The sequence below is a fragment of the Carassius gibelio genome, chromosome A7 (genome assembly GCF_023724105.1).
Source record: "Carassius gibelio isolate Cgi1373 ecotype wild population from Czech Republic chromosome A7, carGib1.2-hapl.c, whole genome shotgun sequence".
Taxonomy (NCBI): Eukaryota; Metazoa; Chordata; class Actinopteri; order Cypriniformes; family Cyprinidae; genus Carassius; species Carassius gibelio.
The window spans coordinates 26240308-26258330 of record NC_068377.1 but is presented as its reverse complement, the minus strand read 5'-3'; the positions used below and the strand labels follow the sequence as shown (position 1 = coordinate 26258330).

Genomic DNA, 18023 nt, shown 5'->3' with positions numbered 1-18023 from the left:
CAGCTATATGTCAATAAATTAATTAATTTTAAAAAACGAACTGCTATTCCAATTTATCTATGGATCTAGTCATTATTAGATACTTAATTGATCCTTTACTGGAAATGAAATTTTCATGGCAGCTTAAACGCACAAACACTACACCACATAACATGAATATATTATAGGTAGTTATAAATATATTAGTGGTAGTTTTATTCCCTTGCAACATAAAACCAAGAAAAATTGCAATTTTTATTTTACTCACTCACACCTAAGTGAACTCAGTAAATGAGTTAATCTCTCACCATAAGATAAACGTTTTTGCACTTTTAGAATACAACGTCTATTACAGATCGCTTTTATAAACGAGAACTTTCCTAAATTGAGGGTTTGTCACATTTAACTCACTTTTGTGGGTAAATCTTTACAGGTACAGGGAGCAAAGAATGATTAACATTATCTTAGTCAATGTTGCCATCATGCGGTGGAGAGAGACATTACTAGATCGGTTTGCTGTGGATTAGCCTATATTGCGTGATGTTCATGAAAGACATACAATCTTTCACACGTGATCACGATATATATATATATATATATATATATATATATATTTAGTGAATAGAAATTCTAAATTCTAAATCCACAAAAGATTAATGATATCCAAAGAGATATCATTAACGTGACAGACAGTTAGGCTTATGAAAGGAAAAATCTGGACACGAACAAAACAACAACGATAATAACAGCACAAACAAAGAGACAACACAACTTAAAGAACAAGAAAATTTTACGTAAAGTTACAGAGAGATAGCCTATTGTGCAAATCTGAAGAAATTCAAGGGCTGCCATACAGATTAAATAAAACGACGTAAACTGGGCTCCAAAGAACACATATAAAACTTTTTTTTTCTTTAGAAACCTTGGATTTTAAACCTTTAAAATAACCTTGAAGTAGACTAACTAATATCCAATATAATAGTTATTATGCTGTTATTGGGTAAATTATTGTGTCATTCAGAAGTCGTATATATTAATCCACATGATAGTTCGTCTAAAAATAACATTATTTAATATTCTGTCATTATTTACTCATCCCATGCTGTTCCAAACCTCTATGACTTTCTTTTTCAAGTGAACTACCAAAAGAGATGTTTTGCAGAATGACAGGCTCATTCACTTTCTCTGCCTCAGACTGTCAGTCTAAATCAGTCTGAGGTCCTGCCTGACGTCTCCTTTTGTGCTTCATGTAAGAAACAGTTTGGAACAACAACAAAAAAAACGGTGAGTAGACGATGATATAATTATTGTGTCTGGATGAACTATCCCTTTAAGTTGCTAGTTAAATTACACCTCCAGTCAGTGGTTGTGTATAGTCGGACTCGGTACATAAGTGTCTGTGAAGGGGTGACGTCAGAGGTGGAGATGTCATGGCGTTGTCGGAGCTGAGACTGGAGCTTGCCATCTAGTTAAAGGTTGTCGTCGATGCGTTCAACGAAATGGAGAAGAATGCAAACCCTCATCGAGACGCGGGAGGAAGTGTCCTGTGCACCGCTATCCCCGCAGAACCCGCGGACATCAAAACAGTGGGCGGAATGAAAGATGTCTGCGAGAAGAGAGAGACTCTGACTACTTGTGCAAGTGCTAGCGGTGCTAATGCTACACCCTGCACACAGACATCAGATGCTACTGAGACCGTGAGCAAAAGCGGACAGCCGAACGTTTTACCACAGACGCCGTCGCCCGGTGCAGCGGATCAGCTGAGTAACGGGATGGGACACGAACCGTCGATGACCGCTGCTGGGAATAAAGAGGGTGGCATCTCAAAGTTAGTAAACAGCCCCACGGGAGAGCAACCCGACGCCAAGAATGTGCAGGCGGACGGTTTGGATGGAGGGGCGCAAAAAGCGACGGAGCTGGCCAAGTCTGCTTATTTGTGTGCGGACAAATTAAAATCTGCGAGCTCGAATTCAAACGATCACATCGTTTCCGAGGGTCCTCCGAGCGGGAGTGAGCCCAGCATCGCGGGAGAGTCCCGCAGCTTTGATTCACTGGAGTCCTTCTCCAATCTGAACTCCTGCCCGAGCTCAGACCTCATCAGCGAAGGGCTGGAGGACAAGGGACTGGCTTTGGCAATTGAATACGGGGCTGATGGAACGAAAATCCCCTGTCCGAAAGACAGGGTGACCGGTCAGTCGTTGTACCACATCAAGTGGATCAAGTGGAAGGAGGAGAACACGCCTATCATCACACAGAACGAGAACGGCCCGTGTCCGCTGCTGGCTATTATGAATGTCCTGCTATTGTCATGGAAGGTAAATAAGATGAGATTCTGCTCGTATGACAACCACAATACCAGCCAAGTTATAGATGTGCAAATGCTGTTTTGCCAGGTGCTCTAATTGTCCTTTGAAACTTTATATTGGATTGTGTTTGTCTACACGCACTAGTCACGAGACATCAGTTTGTCACTGCCATTTAAATACAGACACTGATCGTTTATTTAAAAGTGTAATAGAAAGACATGAACAGCACTTTTGAGTTATTTGACACTCACGGGGGTGTTTTGTTCTGTGTGGTGCGGGTCGCCCCCTCTCATGAACGCTGCCAGGTTCACATCATGTTACACAAATAATATAGATTGTAATAATATATTTGCTTTATGTAGTGAAGGTATAGAACTGTATGCATGCGATTACCTCAGTCAAAAAAGGTCCAGATTCTGATGGTTAAAAAATTGTCTAAACAAGAAGAATGAGTAATGAAACAGAGTGAAACAAAATGCAACTTTTAATAAAGAAACTTAATGCATGCATTTTATTAAATATATATAATTCCTCAAAATTCACACAGTTGTTCCACACTATTTGATTCTGTAAATGTGACTTAATGTACAACTATGGTCCATAATTGGCAAAACAAATTATAAAAATGTGGAGACATAAAATGTGATTAGGACTGAAATACATATTTTCCTCTTATGTCTTGTAGTACTATTTGGACTGTGGAAATTAGTGAATTAATTGGGTTTGACTTGAAATTCTGTTTGGATTCTGTCTTCACCATCAGATTTCTCTCTCTCTCTCTCTCTCTCTCTCTCTCTCTCTCTCTCTCTCTCTCTCTCTCTCTCTCTCTCTCTCTCTCTCTCTCTCTCTCTCTCTCTCTCTCTCTCTCTCTCTCTCTCTCTCTCTCTCTCTCTCCATATTTTTAACTAAGATCCCCTTTGACATGTATTTGTAGAGCCATAACAGTCATTTTACAAACACACCAATAACTTCTGGCTTTCAGCACTAGACTCATTTGCATTATAAAGATGACATTTAATTATTGGCTTTGACCGTGAGTTGGCAGGCACATGAGGCGCTATTTCAGTGCTCAGTCTTTCATCCTGATAAAAGAGGCACTATGTTTTTCAGCTTTGACTGCTTTAAAAGCCACTGGCATCTTCTGGAGTTGATACTTGGTTGGATGGTTGTTGTTTTGTTTAGTTTTTATTTTGGATAAAAATGTCTTCTCATAGTGCATTTATGCTGATACAGCAGCCTATTTACCACAACCCTTATGTATTTTTATTACATAACATTACTTCTTATGGAAAAGAGGTCTCTCATATCCCATAGGCAAGTTCTCATTAAAAACTAGTTTTAAAATGATTTTTCTCTTGTTCTGGCACAGGTCAAGCTGCCACCAATGATGGAGATAATAACAGCAGAGCAGCTGATGGAATATCTAGGTAAGCGTTTTATTTGCATTATAAATGTGGGTCTTTTACATAGCTTAGTTGATTTGGCACAGTATCCATTCAATAAAGGGTTCACCAGAAATCAGGGTAAATGTTTCAGATTTGATTTATTTGAAAAGCTACTAAAGCAAGGCAGAGATGCACAGAAAGTATGGTGGACTCACTGACAGCAGCATAATGGGAAAGCTATGCTTGGCTGTTTCTCCCCACAGCTTCAAGTCACTAATTGCTAGTTCGTTCCCAAAAAGAAAAGTTTAAACCTATCCACTATAGGGCATCAAATTACAGTAAGAACCATGTAAAGCTAGTCATGTCATCCTAATTATAGGATGGTGTCGTTTAATTTCAACACACACTCTCTGGTTAGACATCTTCTGCATGTACCTCTACAGAAAACCTGAGCTTCTCTGTGGCTTCATAAAGTGTTTGAGAAGAAGTCCCACTGTAAGTCAAGTTAGACTCTGGTGAGTTTGATAAACAGCCTGATAAACATTGGCAAACCTGTAAATGTGATATGTTTTCAGAATGGTGATGGACAGCACCAGATCAGGGAAATACCCAGGGGCTGGTCCTCCTGTAATGTCACAGACTCCAGATCCCTATTTCCACTGTGGCATGTTGACCTGCTACACTGAAGTGTTGCATTACTGCAGTTTGACCGTTGACTGGTCCTCAGCTTCTCACATTGCATTAATGTTTGTGAACTCATTTAAAATGTTTTTAATAGTTTAAAGCATCTGTCTGCTACTCTTAAAAACCACTGATGGAATGTAAAAGCAGCTTGTTAAGGGAAAAAGAAGGTTGTATCTGCCACAAAGAGAATACAACAACTGTTGAAGGCTATAATAAAAGTTAGTCACCTGAGAGCGTTTGATTGGATTTGAATGTTGTGACATCTTATGATGAGTGTTGTAAGCAGTTTTATTTTGCCTCACACTCTACAGAAATGTCAAGTATGAAATGTATATAGAGATCAGCTGTGAATGTGTTATTCAGAGGTTGATGTATGTGCAGTGGTTTCTCTTGACACATTTAGTCATTTAGGAGATGCTTCTATCCAAAGTGGAAATTTGACAAGCACATTAATGCTATAGTAAAGAGTTGTTTTTTCCAGATTAGGTCTTTTGCTCGACTAGAGCCTATTATGTCAAGGAAATACTTAGAGAAGGTTATTAATGCCTTTGTTTTGTCTCGTCTGGACTATTGTAATGTGTTGTGTGTGGAGTCCTGACAGACCACTATTTCATTCTTGCAATTAGTTCAGAATGCAGCAGCTAGGCTGCTAGTGGGCGGGCGCTAAGAAAAGTTAGCATATCGCTCCTATTTTAGCTTCTCTCAAGTGGCTACCAGTGAACTACAGGATACAATATAAAACTCTTTTATATGTTTTTAAAGCAGTGCATCACAAGATGGCCCCTGCTTATGTGTCTGAGCTCATTGCTGTTCGTCAAGTGCCTAGGTCTCTAAGATCCAGTAACAAGTTATTGCTTGCTGTCCCTCGTACTCATTTAAAGTTAAAAGGGGATCATGCCTTTGCTGTTGTGGGGCTGAGGCTCTGTAATAGTCTTCCTCAGGAACTTAGAGAGGTCTCATCTTTAAATTGCTTTTAAAGTTAGTCAAAAACTATTTCTTCTCTTTAGCTGTGGAAAGGTTGGGCTAGTCTTTGTTGTTTAATAGGATGTGTGTTGTTTTAATTTGTGTGTTTTAATGAAGTGCTCCTTGATTGTACAGCACTTTGGTCTGTAGATGTAGATGTAAAGTGCTATATAAATAAAAGTGAGTGAATGAATGAATGAACACCACAGGCGATTTCTAAAATGTTGAATCTTTAGTGGATTCAGACTGTGTTTTGTTTGAAATCTTTCTGCAAAGTGTAGACTTTATGAACTTTGCAAGCTTGTTCAACCTCAAGTGCAGTGGCTGTGACCACAGAGGATGTGGTCTTCAGATGTCATTCCTCACATAGGTGTGGTTACTAGTGTATGTTTTCAGCTATTCATAACATTTTACCAGGAGATAAACCAAAGAATATGTCAAAAATGATCTAAAAAATGAACTAATTTAAATATGGAAGTATGGTCCGTTTAAGAATATTTTGTAGATTATTCCAAATAACTGAATAACACAAAATAAATAACTTTTGGACACAATGAATATTGAGATATAATCTTTGGTTAAATTACTTGTAGGATATATTTGTATTGGATTTGCTGAGAGACAAGTAGGAAGGAGTATTGTTATTTGTGTTGTCTGCTTTTTTTTTTTTTTTGCTGCTGCTCAACCATCATCATCATTATTATTATTATTATTATTATTATTATTATTATTACTGGTCATCAGTATTCAGCTAGGAATTCATTGAAATTTAATAATTTGATATCCAGTAAAGCTGTAGAATAGATTATTATTGTATTTACTGAATATAAAATGATTAAATTTCAGCCCCATTCCTGACTGAACATGCAATAAACTGGGAGGGCATAAAGTGTAATAAGATAGAAGTGACAAGAGTACAGCAGCTTCAGGTGGGAAACATTACCTCCTGTAGTTGCAGTAACTCGGTTTGGCCTGGAAAACTTGACTACACTGAACATGCTTGAGGCCATTCAACACACCCCATTCCCAGCTGTCTGCCTGGAGACCACTGTGAAGTACTCCTCTTATTGCTGAGCTGTTTGTAAGGATGTCCGTCCATGTGATCTAAAGCATGCCTGACATATAGGACACCGAAATCCCCTAGATAAAAACCGTGACAGATGAAGAGTGTGCCAGCTGGGCACATTTTACATTTATTGTTGCTCGTTTGACCTTCTGAATGTTTCTCCCATCATAGCTTTGAGCTGCATTTATTCAGAAGCGTATATTCACATTTGCTCACTTATGCTCTATGAGACATCCATGGTTAGCTACACAGGCATCTGGAAATTGCTTTTCTCTTCCCTAGGTGCAATAAGCTGTTTAACTCCATTAGACAGCATCTATCTAGCTCTGTCTCTCTGCTATACTTTACAGCACTTTTAGTGTTTCATTTCCAGGCAAAGTCAGTGGCCCATGAACAAACTCTTGGCAACTGCACAGTTTTCCTGAGTTGATCAAGACGTGCATTTCAGTCACTGTGGAATGCTTTAATATGGATCCAAGTAACCCAAGCAGTTCTTTCACAATAAAGGCCTAATCAAAGTTTGATGCAATAAAGTAATACTGAAGTTTAATATATTTAATGAGCATCAAAACAATTTGAGCCTAATGACTGATTTGTGTCATTCAGTGTTTTTGGTTGCCTGGATAAATTGTAAGACCTGGTGAAGTTTTGTTTTGTCTTAAAATCCTAAATCTTTATTGTTCTGAACCCATAAGAAGCATTTTTAAAGAATTGCATTGGTTGCTCTTTTTTCATGCAATTACTATGAATGGAGACTGAGACTTTCCAGATTCAAAACATATTGGACAATCGCCATAAAAGTGTCATAAAAGTTGTTATCTTACTTGTGTGTTATATTCCAAGTCTTCTAATGTTAACTTTGTGACACAAACAGACCCAAATCAAAGTCATTTTATATTAAAGAGCAGGTCAAATTATATTTGAAAGTGTCCTAATATTGTGTTGGAGTCCCCTACAACAGGTTTAAATGCATCTAAGGTCAGAAAACATTGTAGTTTTCTCAGAATGTACATTTAATATTAGAATAATTTTTCAATGATTTCTAAATGATTCGTGCAAAGCAGTTCTGAACGTAAGGTCTGTAAACCCCTCCCTTCCATAAGCCCTACTCTGCTCTGATTGGTCAGCTGGCCAAGTCTGTTGTAATTAGTCTTTTTGTATACAATACATGTCTAAAACAAAACACCTATTTCCATAAAAAAAATTTTGCTCTGGAGGGTTGCTTGTAAACAAAGATGCTATAAGTTTACAAAAAATGTTATCGACATTACCTATTACAAGTCCAAGGATGATACAGATGGAGATGCTCAACCAAAAAACTCCATTGCAAGATCGACTAGATCAGGACGTTTCTCAGTGGTACGTTTAAACTTTGCATGTGGTACTTTACGTGATGAGACAGCAGTTTTATTGCATTCATTATTAGTATTTATTTATTTGAGGTGCATGTTGGAACTGTGATAGAATGCCCAATGCAAACACTGAAAACACAGCGTCTTCTCGACCTGTTGTAAACACTAACTAGCGGAAGTGTTTGTGGGCAGGTCAGAGTGTTCGTATTTGGAGGGCAGGCTGGGATTATGCAAATGTGTTACCTTGTGATGTATATAGGTAACAGGCAGAAGATTAGAAAATATGACGACTTGTTAAGGCAGATCAGAGTCGACTTTTGAGAGACAATATCCTTATTTATCATGCACTTTGCAGACCATTTATACACTGAAGTATAGCTACGTTACAAACTGCAAAAAAAAAAAAATGTTTTTTTTAAAAAACCCATATGACCTGCTCTTTAAAAGTCCATAAATTCAAACTGGTTTGGAGCGACATTAGTCGATGAGGATGACAGAATCTTTTATTTTTGTTTGAACTATTCCTTTACATTTTGATGTAATAAAGTGAGTACGCAAAAAAGAAGTTTGTAAAGCAGGGCGAGCAATTTTAGAATCTTTTTTAAGAGTTTCTGATAAGAATGGGAGAGACAAAAGAGTTTGACCGAGGAAGAGATCAGCTGGAGAGGAACTGAAAGAGAGATGAAGGGTTTTTGCAGAGCAGAAATAAGTGAAGTGTCCGAAATGAACCTGCCTCTGCTGGGCTGCATTCTTGGCACCAATCAGAGGAAGCGGGAGTCTGAGGGAGTGGGCTGAAAAGAAAACCGCCGAGCTTCACGCTTCTCTCACACGTTTGTGTTTTGTCAGAGCAGAAACATCTAGGCTTCCTCCGGCATTCTAAACTCCTTTGTTTTGAACTATGGCAGGTGTAAATATGTATTTCAGTGTCACTAAATTATTAGTACAATGACAAGTCACTGGAAAGCTTTGAAAGGTGACCGGTATGTGGGAATCAATAGCAATAGACTGTTCTGTAATGGAGTGGTTTATTTACTGTGATTTGGCCTTGATTTAATGGAGCATTGCTCCTGTACCTAGAGCTGCATGTGTGTTCAGAATGTTAATGAGGCGGATGACAGGTGGTTCAGTATTCGAGCAAAACCCAGGGTCAGATATTCTCATGTCTGCCAGCTGTCATCGATGCCCCGTCTCTGCTCCAGCCCCCTTTCACAGATCTGCAGGAGATTTAGTTTGGACAGGACAATAAAAGGAAGACAATGGTAAACTTGCATAGAGGTCAAACTAAATATTGAACAGAATTCTCAAACTTCTTGTTTTGAGTTTAGTTTCTTAGAATGCTGCATGATTTGGGGGAACATTGAAATGCAATTTTTCTGATAAAATTGTGATTTAAAATCAGAATCCGAAAGAGCTTTTACAAATACAAGGAATTAGTTTTGGTGACCGAAGCTTCCACAGCACAAACAGAATGACCGTGACAAGACAATTTAATACTACTAAAATAAAAGAACACCGTGCCTTGCGTCACTCTGAAACATACATGCATAGCTACAGACTAACAATTCTACGAAATGCAATTGTAGCTCGGCTTTCTCTGGCATATATAAATGTTAATCAGTCTTTAAATGACCTCTGTTTGAATATTTAATTACACAATTGTTTCATGTATTTGGAAAGAAAGATGAAGACTGTAGCTCAACGACATAAAAACTTCTACTAAAGCAGGTAGGCTCCAGTCACCGTATTGACTGACATTTCCGCTAAAGCTGTAAATACAGAAAGATCGGGGATGTAAATATCTACTGCTTTTGGTTTACTGGCATGTGTAGACAGTTTGTTAATTACAACGAGGTGAAGAGTAGACTGGTGTCACCTGGGAGCATGTGTTTTTCGTAAGTGCACTGTCTCTCAGATGTTTTCCCTAACCCTCCTTTTTCTTTCTTTCTTTTGCTCCTTCACATCAGGAGACTATATCCTTGACGCAAAGCCAAAAGAGATCTCGGAGGCTCAGCGGCTGAACTATGAACAGGTAAAAGCAACAGCAGCTTTACTCGTGACTCACAGAACAGGAGTCTATTGAAGATAGATAGCCAGTTTGTTTCCATAGCTCTCTGTGTGTTTGTGGGATGGTGTAGTATTAACACTGAGAATCAGAAGAGAAAGGTGAGGCCTGAGGCTCGGACAGAGGAGAAAACATTAGCCATGACACATGTAGACACTCAGACAGATATCTTTCTCACAGCTCTTCTTAAAACATCCTTTTGTTCTTGTAGTGACTAGTGTGCATGGCTTGGTTCTTTGTCATCAAGCAGCCACTTATTCTCTGTGGCATTACAGTGCCTTTAGGAAACAAGTTGTGCTAGTCATCCAGAACAGCACCCATCCATCACAACAGGAAATGAGGACAAGAAAGCATGGAATTGCCATTGAATTAAAGGAACTGTGAGAACTGGTCCATTCCAGTTTGGATCCAACTGTTTATATAATGGCAGGAGTAAATGTCATTGTGTTGCACTGAAAGAGAGTATGAGCCTCTCATAGAGTTGTGCGCTCTACAGACTTTGACATGTTAGGTCAAAGAGATGCCTCATTTCTTCTCACATGGTGTGTAGGGATGCATGACAGGGACCAATGAAGTGATGTTTAAGCCTTCTCCTTATTAGCCTGTGTAGAATATATACCAGTACAGTGTACCCCACAAAACCTATCCACAACAAAACTGGGTACAAATTTCACCCCCAAATCAACAGGGTAAAAAAAAACATATCAGGGTTTCTGCTGGTCTTAAAAATGCCTAAAAGAGGTCTTAAATTAGAGCAGAAAGTCTTAAATTCATAAAGTCATAGCATGAAATCTTCCCGCGTATTTTTGTTTTCCAATACAAATATCTAAACATCCTTAAAGGGGTAGTTCATACAAAAATGAAAATTACACCATGGTTTGCTCACCCTCAAGCCATTCTAGGTGTAAATAACTTTCTTCTTTCAGACGAATACAATCAGAGTTATATTAAAAACATTTACTGTCTCTTCTAATGGCAGTGAATGGCTGTTGAGATTTCCAATAAAGTGCATCCATCCATCATAAAAAGAAATCCTCACAAATCTGGGTGGTTAATAAATGCCTTCTGAAGTGAACTGATGCGGTTATGTAAGGAAAATATCCATATTTATAACTTTATAAACCGTGATCTCTAGCGTCCACTAACTGGACTCGTATGCACGTTCACGAGAGAGTGGCATTCCAGTGGATGATGCAAACAGTCATGCTAGATCAAGCTTTAATCTGTGCAAACCAAAAAGAAAATCAAGTTGTAATTTTTTTTTATCAAAAGCGACACTGACACTATTTTTTTTTTTTTTTTTATTAAATACTGTAAAGCTGCTTGCTTTTAATCAATCAGGCTATATAAATAAACGAGGCGTGACTGGAGATTCGAATTGCAGAGCTGGTTCAAACAAATCCTCATCGCTATGATCAAAAGTTTTCTCACCTCTTTTATTTTAGTTGTGTGTTTACTTGTTACTAAGAAGAAAGTATACAGTATATATTTACATATTAATCTAAACACCATTCTCAGCAGTATCTGGTTCGGCTGTGTTTATACTCCAAATCACCTCAAAGCAACTATTAGACAACAAAAATATTTGTTGACATTTTCTATTGTTTACATTGTGTGTGTGTATATATATATATATGTCGACTAATCGTTTCAGCCCTAATGCCAATTAGGAATGAAAACTACTACAACACAATGTGTTACTTAAATTGTTCTTACTTTAAGTCTTTAATTTACCTTCATAAAACCTGTAGAAACAGTGTTATATTTTACTAATAATCATTTTTACAATAAGACATTTTTGCACTGTCACATTAATTTATCATTAATAAAATGTGAAAATTTTATTGCTGTAATGCAAAAAAGAAATATAATTTAAATCACTGCTGTAAGTTGTTCTAACCACTTCAGTCTAGGGGAAAAAACATACACAACGTTCAAAAGTTTATGGTCAGGTTTTTTTTTTTTTTATATATATATATATAATAATTTTATTTAGCAATGATGTATAAATGACAGTAAAGTAAAGATTTTTAACTATATTATTTAAGGTTTGTTATATTCCCCCAGTAAAATATATTGCTAATAGTTTATTATAGTTTATGTAATATAATATTGCTAATGTAAGAGTCTTTTAATTGCCATTATAATCTATTCTAACTCCCAAGCGGTTCAAAGTCGAGTCTATTTTTGTATGTGTGATTGAGAAAGTGAGGTTTAAGATAGCAGTGCTTCTGATGTTCCCCAATGTGTGCTCTTGTTTATTGTAGTATGTGGAGGCTGGATTCATGCTCATTTCCTCCTCTTCTTTCTCTTCTGTATGAGCTTTATTGGTTTTATTAATGTGGCTTAACTTTTTTTTTGTTTTTTGTTTACTTTTTTTTTTGACGGTTTCAAGTTTAGCTGAGCTTCATTCATGCTTGAATAATGCTGTCCCTCTACACTGTAGGTCAGCTGACTGTCTTCAGCCAGGCTCTGTGACTGTTAGTGAAGCGCTTTTTTGGCACTGGGAGAGAGTTAGAGACACACACACACACACACACACACACCAAGGTCCGGAAGAACTTTGTGGGGCCTGTGTTCTGTCGGTGTGTTGATCTTAATGTGTTTACAGTGCACAATAACATCACTCAGGTTTGACTGTTTATCAGATGTTTTCCAGTCTAACAGATGTTTTCGATGAATGCTTTTATAGGCATCTCAGTGAGTATCACAGTACTAGAGCAAGTATAATAGAGCTGGAGAAAGTGGGTCAGGGCAGTGGAGTGGTTCAGAAACGCTGGCAGGGGCACAGGGACAGAGCCGGGCCACACACAGGCAGGGTGTGGGTGGGGGTGGAACCAGTCTTATCTGATCTTTCAAACCTCTAACGCTCACCCGACCCTGGTGCCAGTTCTACATGCTCTCATCCACCCACTGGCCATCGGGTCAGCCTGTGCCACACTGATTCATCCAGCCTGTGTTCCAGCAGAGCAGGGACTCATCACTCAGCAGTTTTCTGAAGGTGCATGGTGTTGTTTTGGAAACGTGGTATTGACCTGCGGAATGATGACCTGTGTTATTCTGAGCAGAGTTAAGATGAGATGAAGGCTGTGCTCACTCAATGTCAGAATATGGTTGTCTTGTCATGAATAAAGTAACAGAAGAAGCTGCCCCCTTTGCAACCCCTTTGGTTATATTCACAATTAAGGATGGACTTAACTGCCTTATTGCTTTAAACAAAAATAAAAAACAATTGTCTGGAACTCATGAGTGTTATTGTTAACTACAACTATTAAAATGGTTTTTACTTACTTAAAGCTGAAATCAAGTTAAATATAAATATACCTTTTTTTTTACATTTTACATTTGGAATTTCCCTCCAAATAAGTTGACCTGATACTGGATAAATACATTTAAAATAAGTTAAAATACTGGATACGGATTTGGAATTTCAGTGCAACACAATGATAATTTGGAAATTTTCTTAAGGTAACTAAATAATAATAAAAAATAGTTGAAATAATACAATGACTTAAACTAAAACTGAAATACTAAAAGTATTTAATGTATAGTGTAGCTAAATAAATAAAAAACCTAAATAAATAAATACAGTGGCACATAAAATTACTAAAGCTTCAAGCTTTAATGAAAACTGAAGATATAAAAAGCTAATTCAAAAGACTATTAAGTACTATAATAGTATACAAATAAACAATACTAAAATAACTCTGAATACTGTATTGCCCATTCAGAACTAGAACTTTCCTATATAGAATTATATATAGAATTATATATAATTTTATACTTTTTATCCAAATTAAATACCTTTTTTTTAAATCCAAACTAAATCCAGAATTCTAGATAGAAGTGATTGGGATTGAATTAAGTGAAAGTGCTAGGAAATCCCCTGTGCCAACGGAAAATGGCCAGGGCAGAAAGAGTGATAGAGAAATCTCCTACAAAAGGGCAAAGATAATCTCACTGGTTTCCTGGGATTAATGATTTATGATATATAATGTTGTTGTTACATGGTCGATTCGTGTTACAAGCTCTAATCCCAACAACTGTCCACACACTCTCATTTTGTGCGATAATAACAGATGGTCATACTGTGAGCACTTAAAAGTGAGAGCCGGACAGATTACTATTATCATAGGGTCTGGAGTCTGCAGCTGTGCTTTTTTGAGAGCAGTGGAGGGTCTTCATGGTCAAAACTGAAAGACAGGAAGTAAAGGTGATGAACTCTGGTGTTTAGAGCTGTTTAGTCGCTGTTCTAGAGTTATGAGATTTTTCCTGCTCAGAGCAGAAAGACAATTGGGTGTCACATTTTACAGAAATGTGTGCATGTGTTGTTTTGGAAAAAATTGCTACTGTTCCCTTATTTTCTTGTATTCCTTTGCTCTCTCTTTCTCTAGAATATGAGTGATGCTATGGCAGTGCTGCATAAACTGCAGACAGGTCTGGATGTAAACGTTAAGTTCACAGGTGTGCGGGTATTCGAATACACACCCGAGTGCATTGTCTTTGACCTGCTGGATATCCCACTCTACCATGGATGGCTGGTTGACCCACAGGTCAGCATCCTGGTCCACATCCTTCTAAAAACGCTAATTCCACTGAAACGTGATGTCACCACATGATGACATTTGTGTGCTTTATTTTCAAAATCTACACTCTACAGTGGTATAACCTACAGAGTTTCACAAATACATGATGTGCACTGTGCACTAAGTGGCTTTAGTAAAAAAAAAAAAAAAAAGAAACATTTAACATTACATTGATTAATAATTTAATACTAATGATAAGTATACATATATATATATATATATATATATATATATATATATATATACACACTAATTTCTCAAATTTATTGGAAATAATTGCTTAGTATCATCATTGGGCTACAGTCCTCAATACTTTTTTTCAGTTTAATAGAGTTTGCCAGTCATTATTTTTTATGATCGCCATGGATTCACAATGCCGTATCAAGTTAAAAATCGATTAAGTAATATACAAATTAATACATAGATTTACACATTAACATTTCACCCCTTCTACAAAAATCACCCATATGGAAGTTAATGTTCATGCATATTTTGACCAACATATTGACTTTCTTATTTTTATCACACTGTCTGTAGATGGCTGATATAGTCAAGGCAGTGGGAAACTGCAGCTATAACCAGTTGGTAGAGAAGATAATCAGCTGTAAACAGTCAGACAACAGCGAGCTGGCTGGGGAAGGTGGGTATTCACTGTTCTTATCGCTCTTCTCCATTTCCTTTCATACATTCATGCAGACTGCTTCTTCCAGAAGGCAAGTGCTCATACGTAGCATAATTCACTTTCTTAGAACATTTAGAGTTCACTCTTTGCCAGGCTTCTGTGCATTTAGATGTATTAATGCCTTGTGAATATGAATGCATGTTCTGAATAATGTTTTCCCCATTGCATCATGCAAATAAACAACTCAGATTGTGTCAAAAGAGTCATTAAACACCCTCCTTCTTTTCGCAGTTTTTAGCTCGTCTGAAATGTTCTCTCCCTCTCTCACTGCATTTGTGTCTAAATATATCTCCCTCGCCATCTTTTTTTTTTGCTCCTTCTGAAAGCGTCTTTTAGAATGCACCCTTTTTGTGTCTGTTTCTGTCTTTTCTCTCTCTCGGGCTGATTGACAGCCACTCGCTCTGTCCCTGTACCAGCTGGTGAGTTTGTCTCTGGCAGGCTGTGTGATTTTTGTATGTCATAAAGTTTCAGACAGTGTGTGTTTAAAGGATTAGTTCACCCAAACATTTTTTCACCCTTATGTTTTTCCAAACCTGTATGACTTCCATTCTTCTGTCTGGAGAAATTTAAGTGGGGTGGAGACTTTAACACCTCGAAAAAAAGACAAAATATAAGTATGATTAAATTAATCCATGTGCCTCATACAAAATGTTGCAAGTCTTCTTGAGTCATGATAGCATGATAGCTTTGTGTGAGAGAGACTGACATTCAATCAGTATCCACTGATAATCTCTACCTCCAGTGGACTATAGGGGTGTCCATGGTTAACCGGTTAACCGATTAACCGTTAAAAATTGCGTAACCGAGTGAAACATTTTGCTCGGTTAAGTGACGTCAATGGCGTGCATTGAATTTAGTTGTAATACATTTTTGCACCACCAGAGACCGCCAGAGCGCTCCCAGACATTTGTAATGTCCACAAGAAGAAGTCATTTTTCTAATATGAAGCGGGCAAAAAAAAGTACAGCGTTGGAGCACTTTAAAATTGAGAGTGACGGGGCAAAATGCAAGTATTGCAATACAGTGCTTAGATATACTTCAAGTACAACCTCGTTGTTGTAATCTCAACAGCCAACACCCGGGCATCATTAGGCCGGTCAGGACTCACTGGATGCGTGGCGATGAGCGAAAGCATCTCAGCTGCGTGGCGTGTCTGTTTTTAATTCGGCTCCCATGTTAACAGGTTAGAGCTTGCCGACTGCCTGCGTGAGACGCGCGGCTCAGGCGCGGCTCGACGCGTGCATGCTAGAAATAGAACTGACGCCTTGTTGGAAGCGTTTCCAGGCAAAATATAATAGGAAAATATGTTTATATGTCATTTTGTACACAAATACATATTAATTCATGACATTTTGATATTTGAAAGTCTATAGGTTGACATAAATTCAGATATAAATGTAATTAAAAAAAATAATTATCGATTTTCAAATATTGTACCTGTCAAACATGATCATAGTCATAGCCTTAGCGAGGCGGCCGCGGAGCCTGCTTGTTACCTTCGCCGAAACACGGAAAGTTACATAACCATTACTAGAGCCTGTTCCTTTATAACATAGCCAAAGGTCGGTGTATATTTGCTTTATACATTTTAGGCTTATTCTCAAATACAGATTGTGTTAGTGGGCGGGATTATTAGGTAGTTTTAATAGGACAGTTTGACCGGTGAGATTAAATTTTGTCGGACATTTTTTTTTTTTTTTTGGCCAATGTCTGGAAATTACCGGACAACGGAAACCCTGGCGCACACTATGGTTAACCGATTATTAACCGCTAAGGGCCTCGGTTAACGGTTAATGAAAAACTTGAAAACGTGCAGCCCTAGTGGACTACCATCGTAAATGAATCATTCAGAACAATTTTGTGGACTGAATCAATGGTTCATAGAAAAGATCAAACTCAAAGATCAAACTTGACTTTTTTTTACAAAGCTTACATTGTAATGCACCACGGAGAGCTAGGGCAGATATTAAGGTTCAAAAATGTGTGTCTGTATTGTATTGTGTATTTCAGAGACCCTTCACACTGGCTCTTTCTTTCCCAGGTTTTGTGGCAGAGCAGTTTCTGAACAGCACAGCGACTCAGCTAACATACCACGGCCTGTGTGAGCTCACTTCTACTGTAGAAGAGGGAGAACTGTGTGTCTTCTTCAGGAACAATCACTTCAGCACCATGACCAAATTTAAGGCATGTTGAAATTTAAGTGTATTTGAGATGTTGGATGATGAAAGATGGCTCTGTGCTGCTGTGAATAAGCGCTCTCATAGCAGAGTTAATTTGGTTCACTTGTCTGTAGAGGGATGCTGTATGTTGGCGCCCCCCAGTGGCTAAAAAGAGAACTTTAAAATTCTACTTCAGAAGACTATAGATATTGGAGATTTATTGCTATTTCTGATTACCATGATTTTACATATTGGAAAGCTCAAGGTCTGATAAAAAACACATGCAAGTAAACTGATATTAGTCTTATCTGGGAGGCTGTAAATGTAAATGTCTGTGATCTGGTGGAAGTGGAGCTGTTGTGTAACAGCAGGACACACTTCACCCACAGATAAAACTCTTGCATGATCCTCGTGTACACACTTCAGAACATGACACCACTCTTGCTCGGTCTGGGGGTGTTGAAAGATTGATGGACGAGCGCTGTGAGATTGCTGCATGTTTTTATAAATGCTCTCTTTGTGTTCCTCAGGCCCAGCTGTACCTGCTGGTGACGGATCAGGGGTTTCTCACTGAGGAGAAGGTGGTCTGGGAAAGTCTGCATAATGTCGACGGAGATGGAAACTTCTGCGACTCAGAGTTTCATCTGAGGCCACCCTCTGACCCGGAAACTGTGTACCGTGGTCAGCAAGACCAGATCGATCAGGTCAGGACTAGTAACTTCTCAGGAGTGCTCGGTGTCATTCAGTTATAAACACAGAGTATGATAGTTGTTTCTCAGGGTGACGTCTGTAAAAGAAC

The 18023-nt window shown here is 38.1% G+C and overlaps 1 protein-coding gene across 2 annotated transcripts in view; it reads left to right on the top strand.

The window, feature by feature from the left end:
- The first annotated feature begins 1359 nt into the window (after positions 1 to 1359).
- The window catches only part of LOC128016969 (ubiquitin carboxyl-terminal hydrolase MINDY-2), a 27457-nt gene continuing 10793 nt past the window's right edge, over positions 1360 to 18023 (top strand). The window contains exons 1-7 of one of the 2 annotated variants that reach the window (XM_052601983.1): positions 1360 to 2294; positions 3655 to 3712; positions 9700 to 9764; positions 14192 to 14350; positions 14921 to 15023; positions 17107 to 17249; positions 17755 to 17928. In XM_052601983.1, coding sequence (XP_052457943.1) covers positions 1479 to 2294; positions 3655 to 3712; positions 9700 to 9764; positions 14192 to 14350; positions 14921 to 15023; positions 17107 to 17249; positions 17755 to 17928 — 1518 coding nt within the window. In that variant the 5' untranslated portion in view covers positions 1360 to 1478. The remainder of the gene's footprint in view (positions 2295 to 3654; positions 3713 to 9699; positions 9765 to 14191; positions 14351 to 14920; positions 15024 to 17106; positions 17250 to 17754; positions 17929 to 18023) is intronic. The other variant, XM_052601984.1, reaches the window with a different exon arrangement.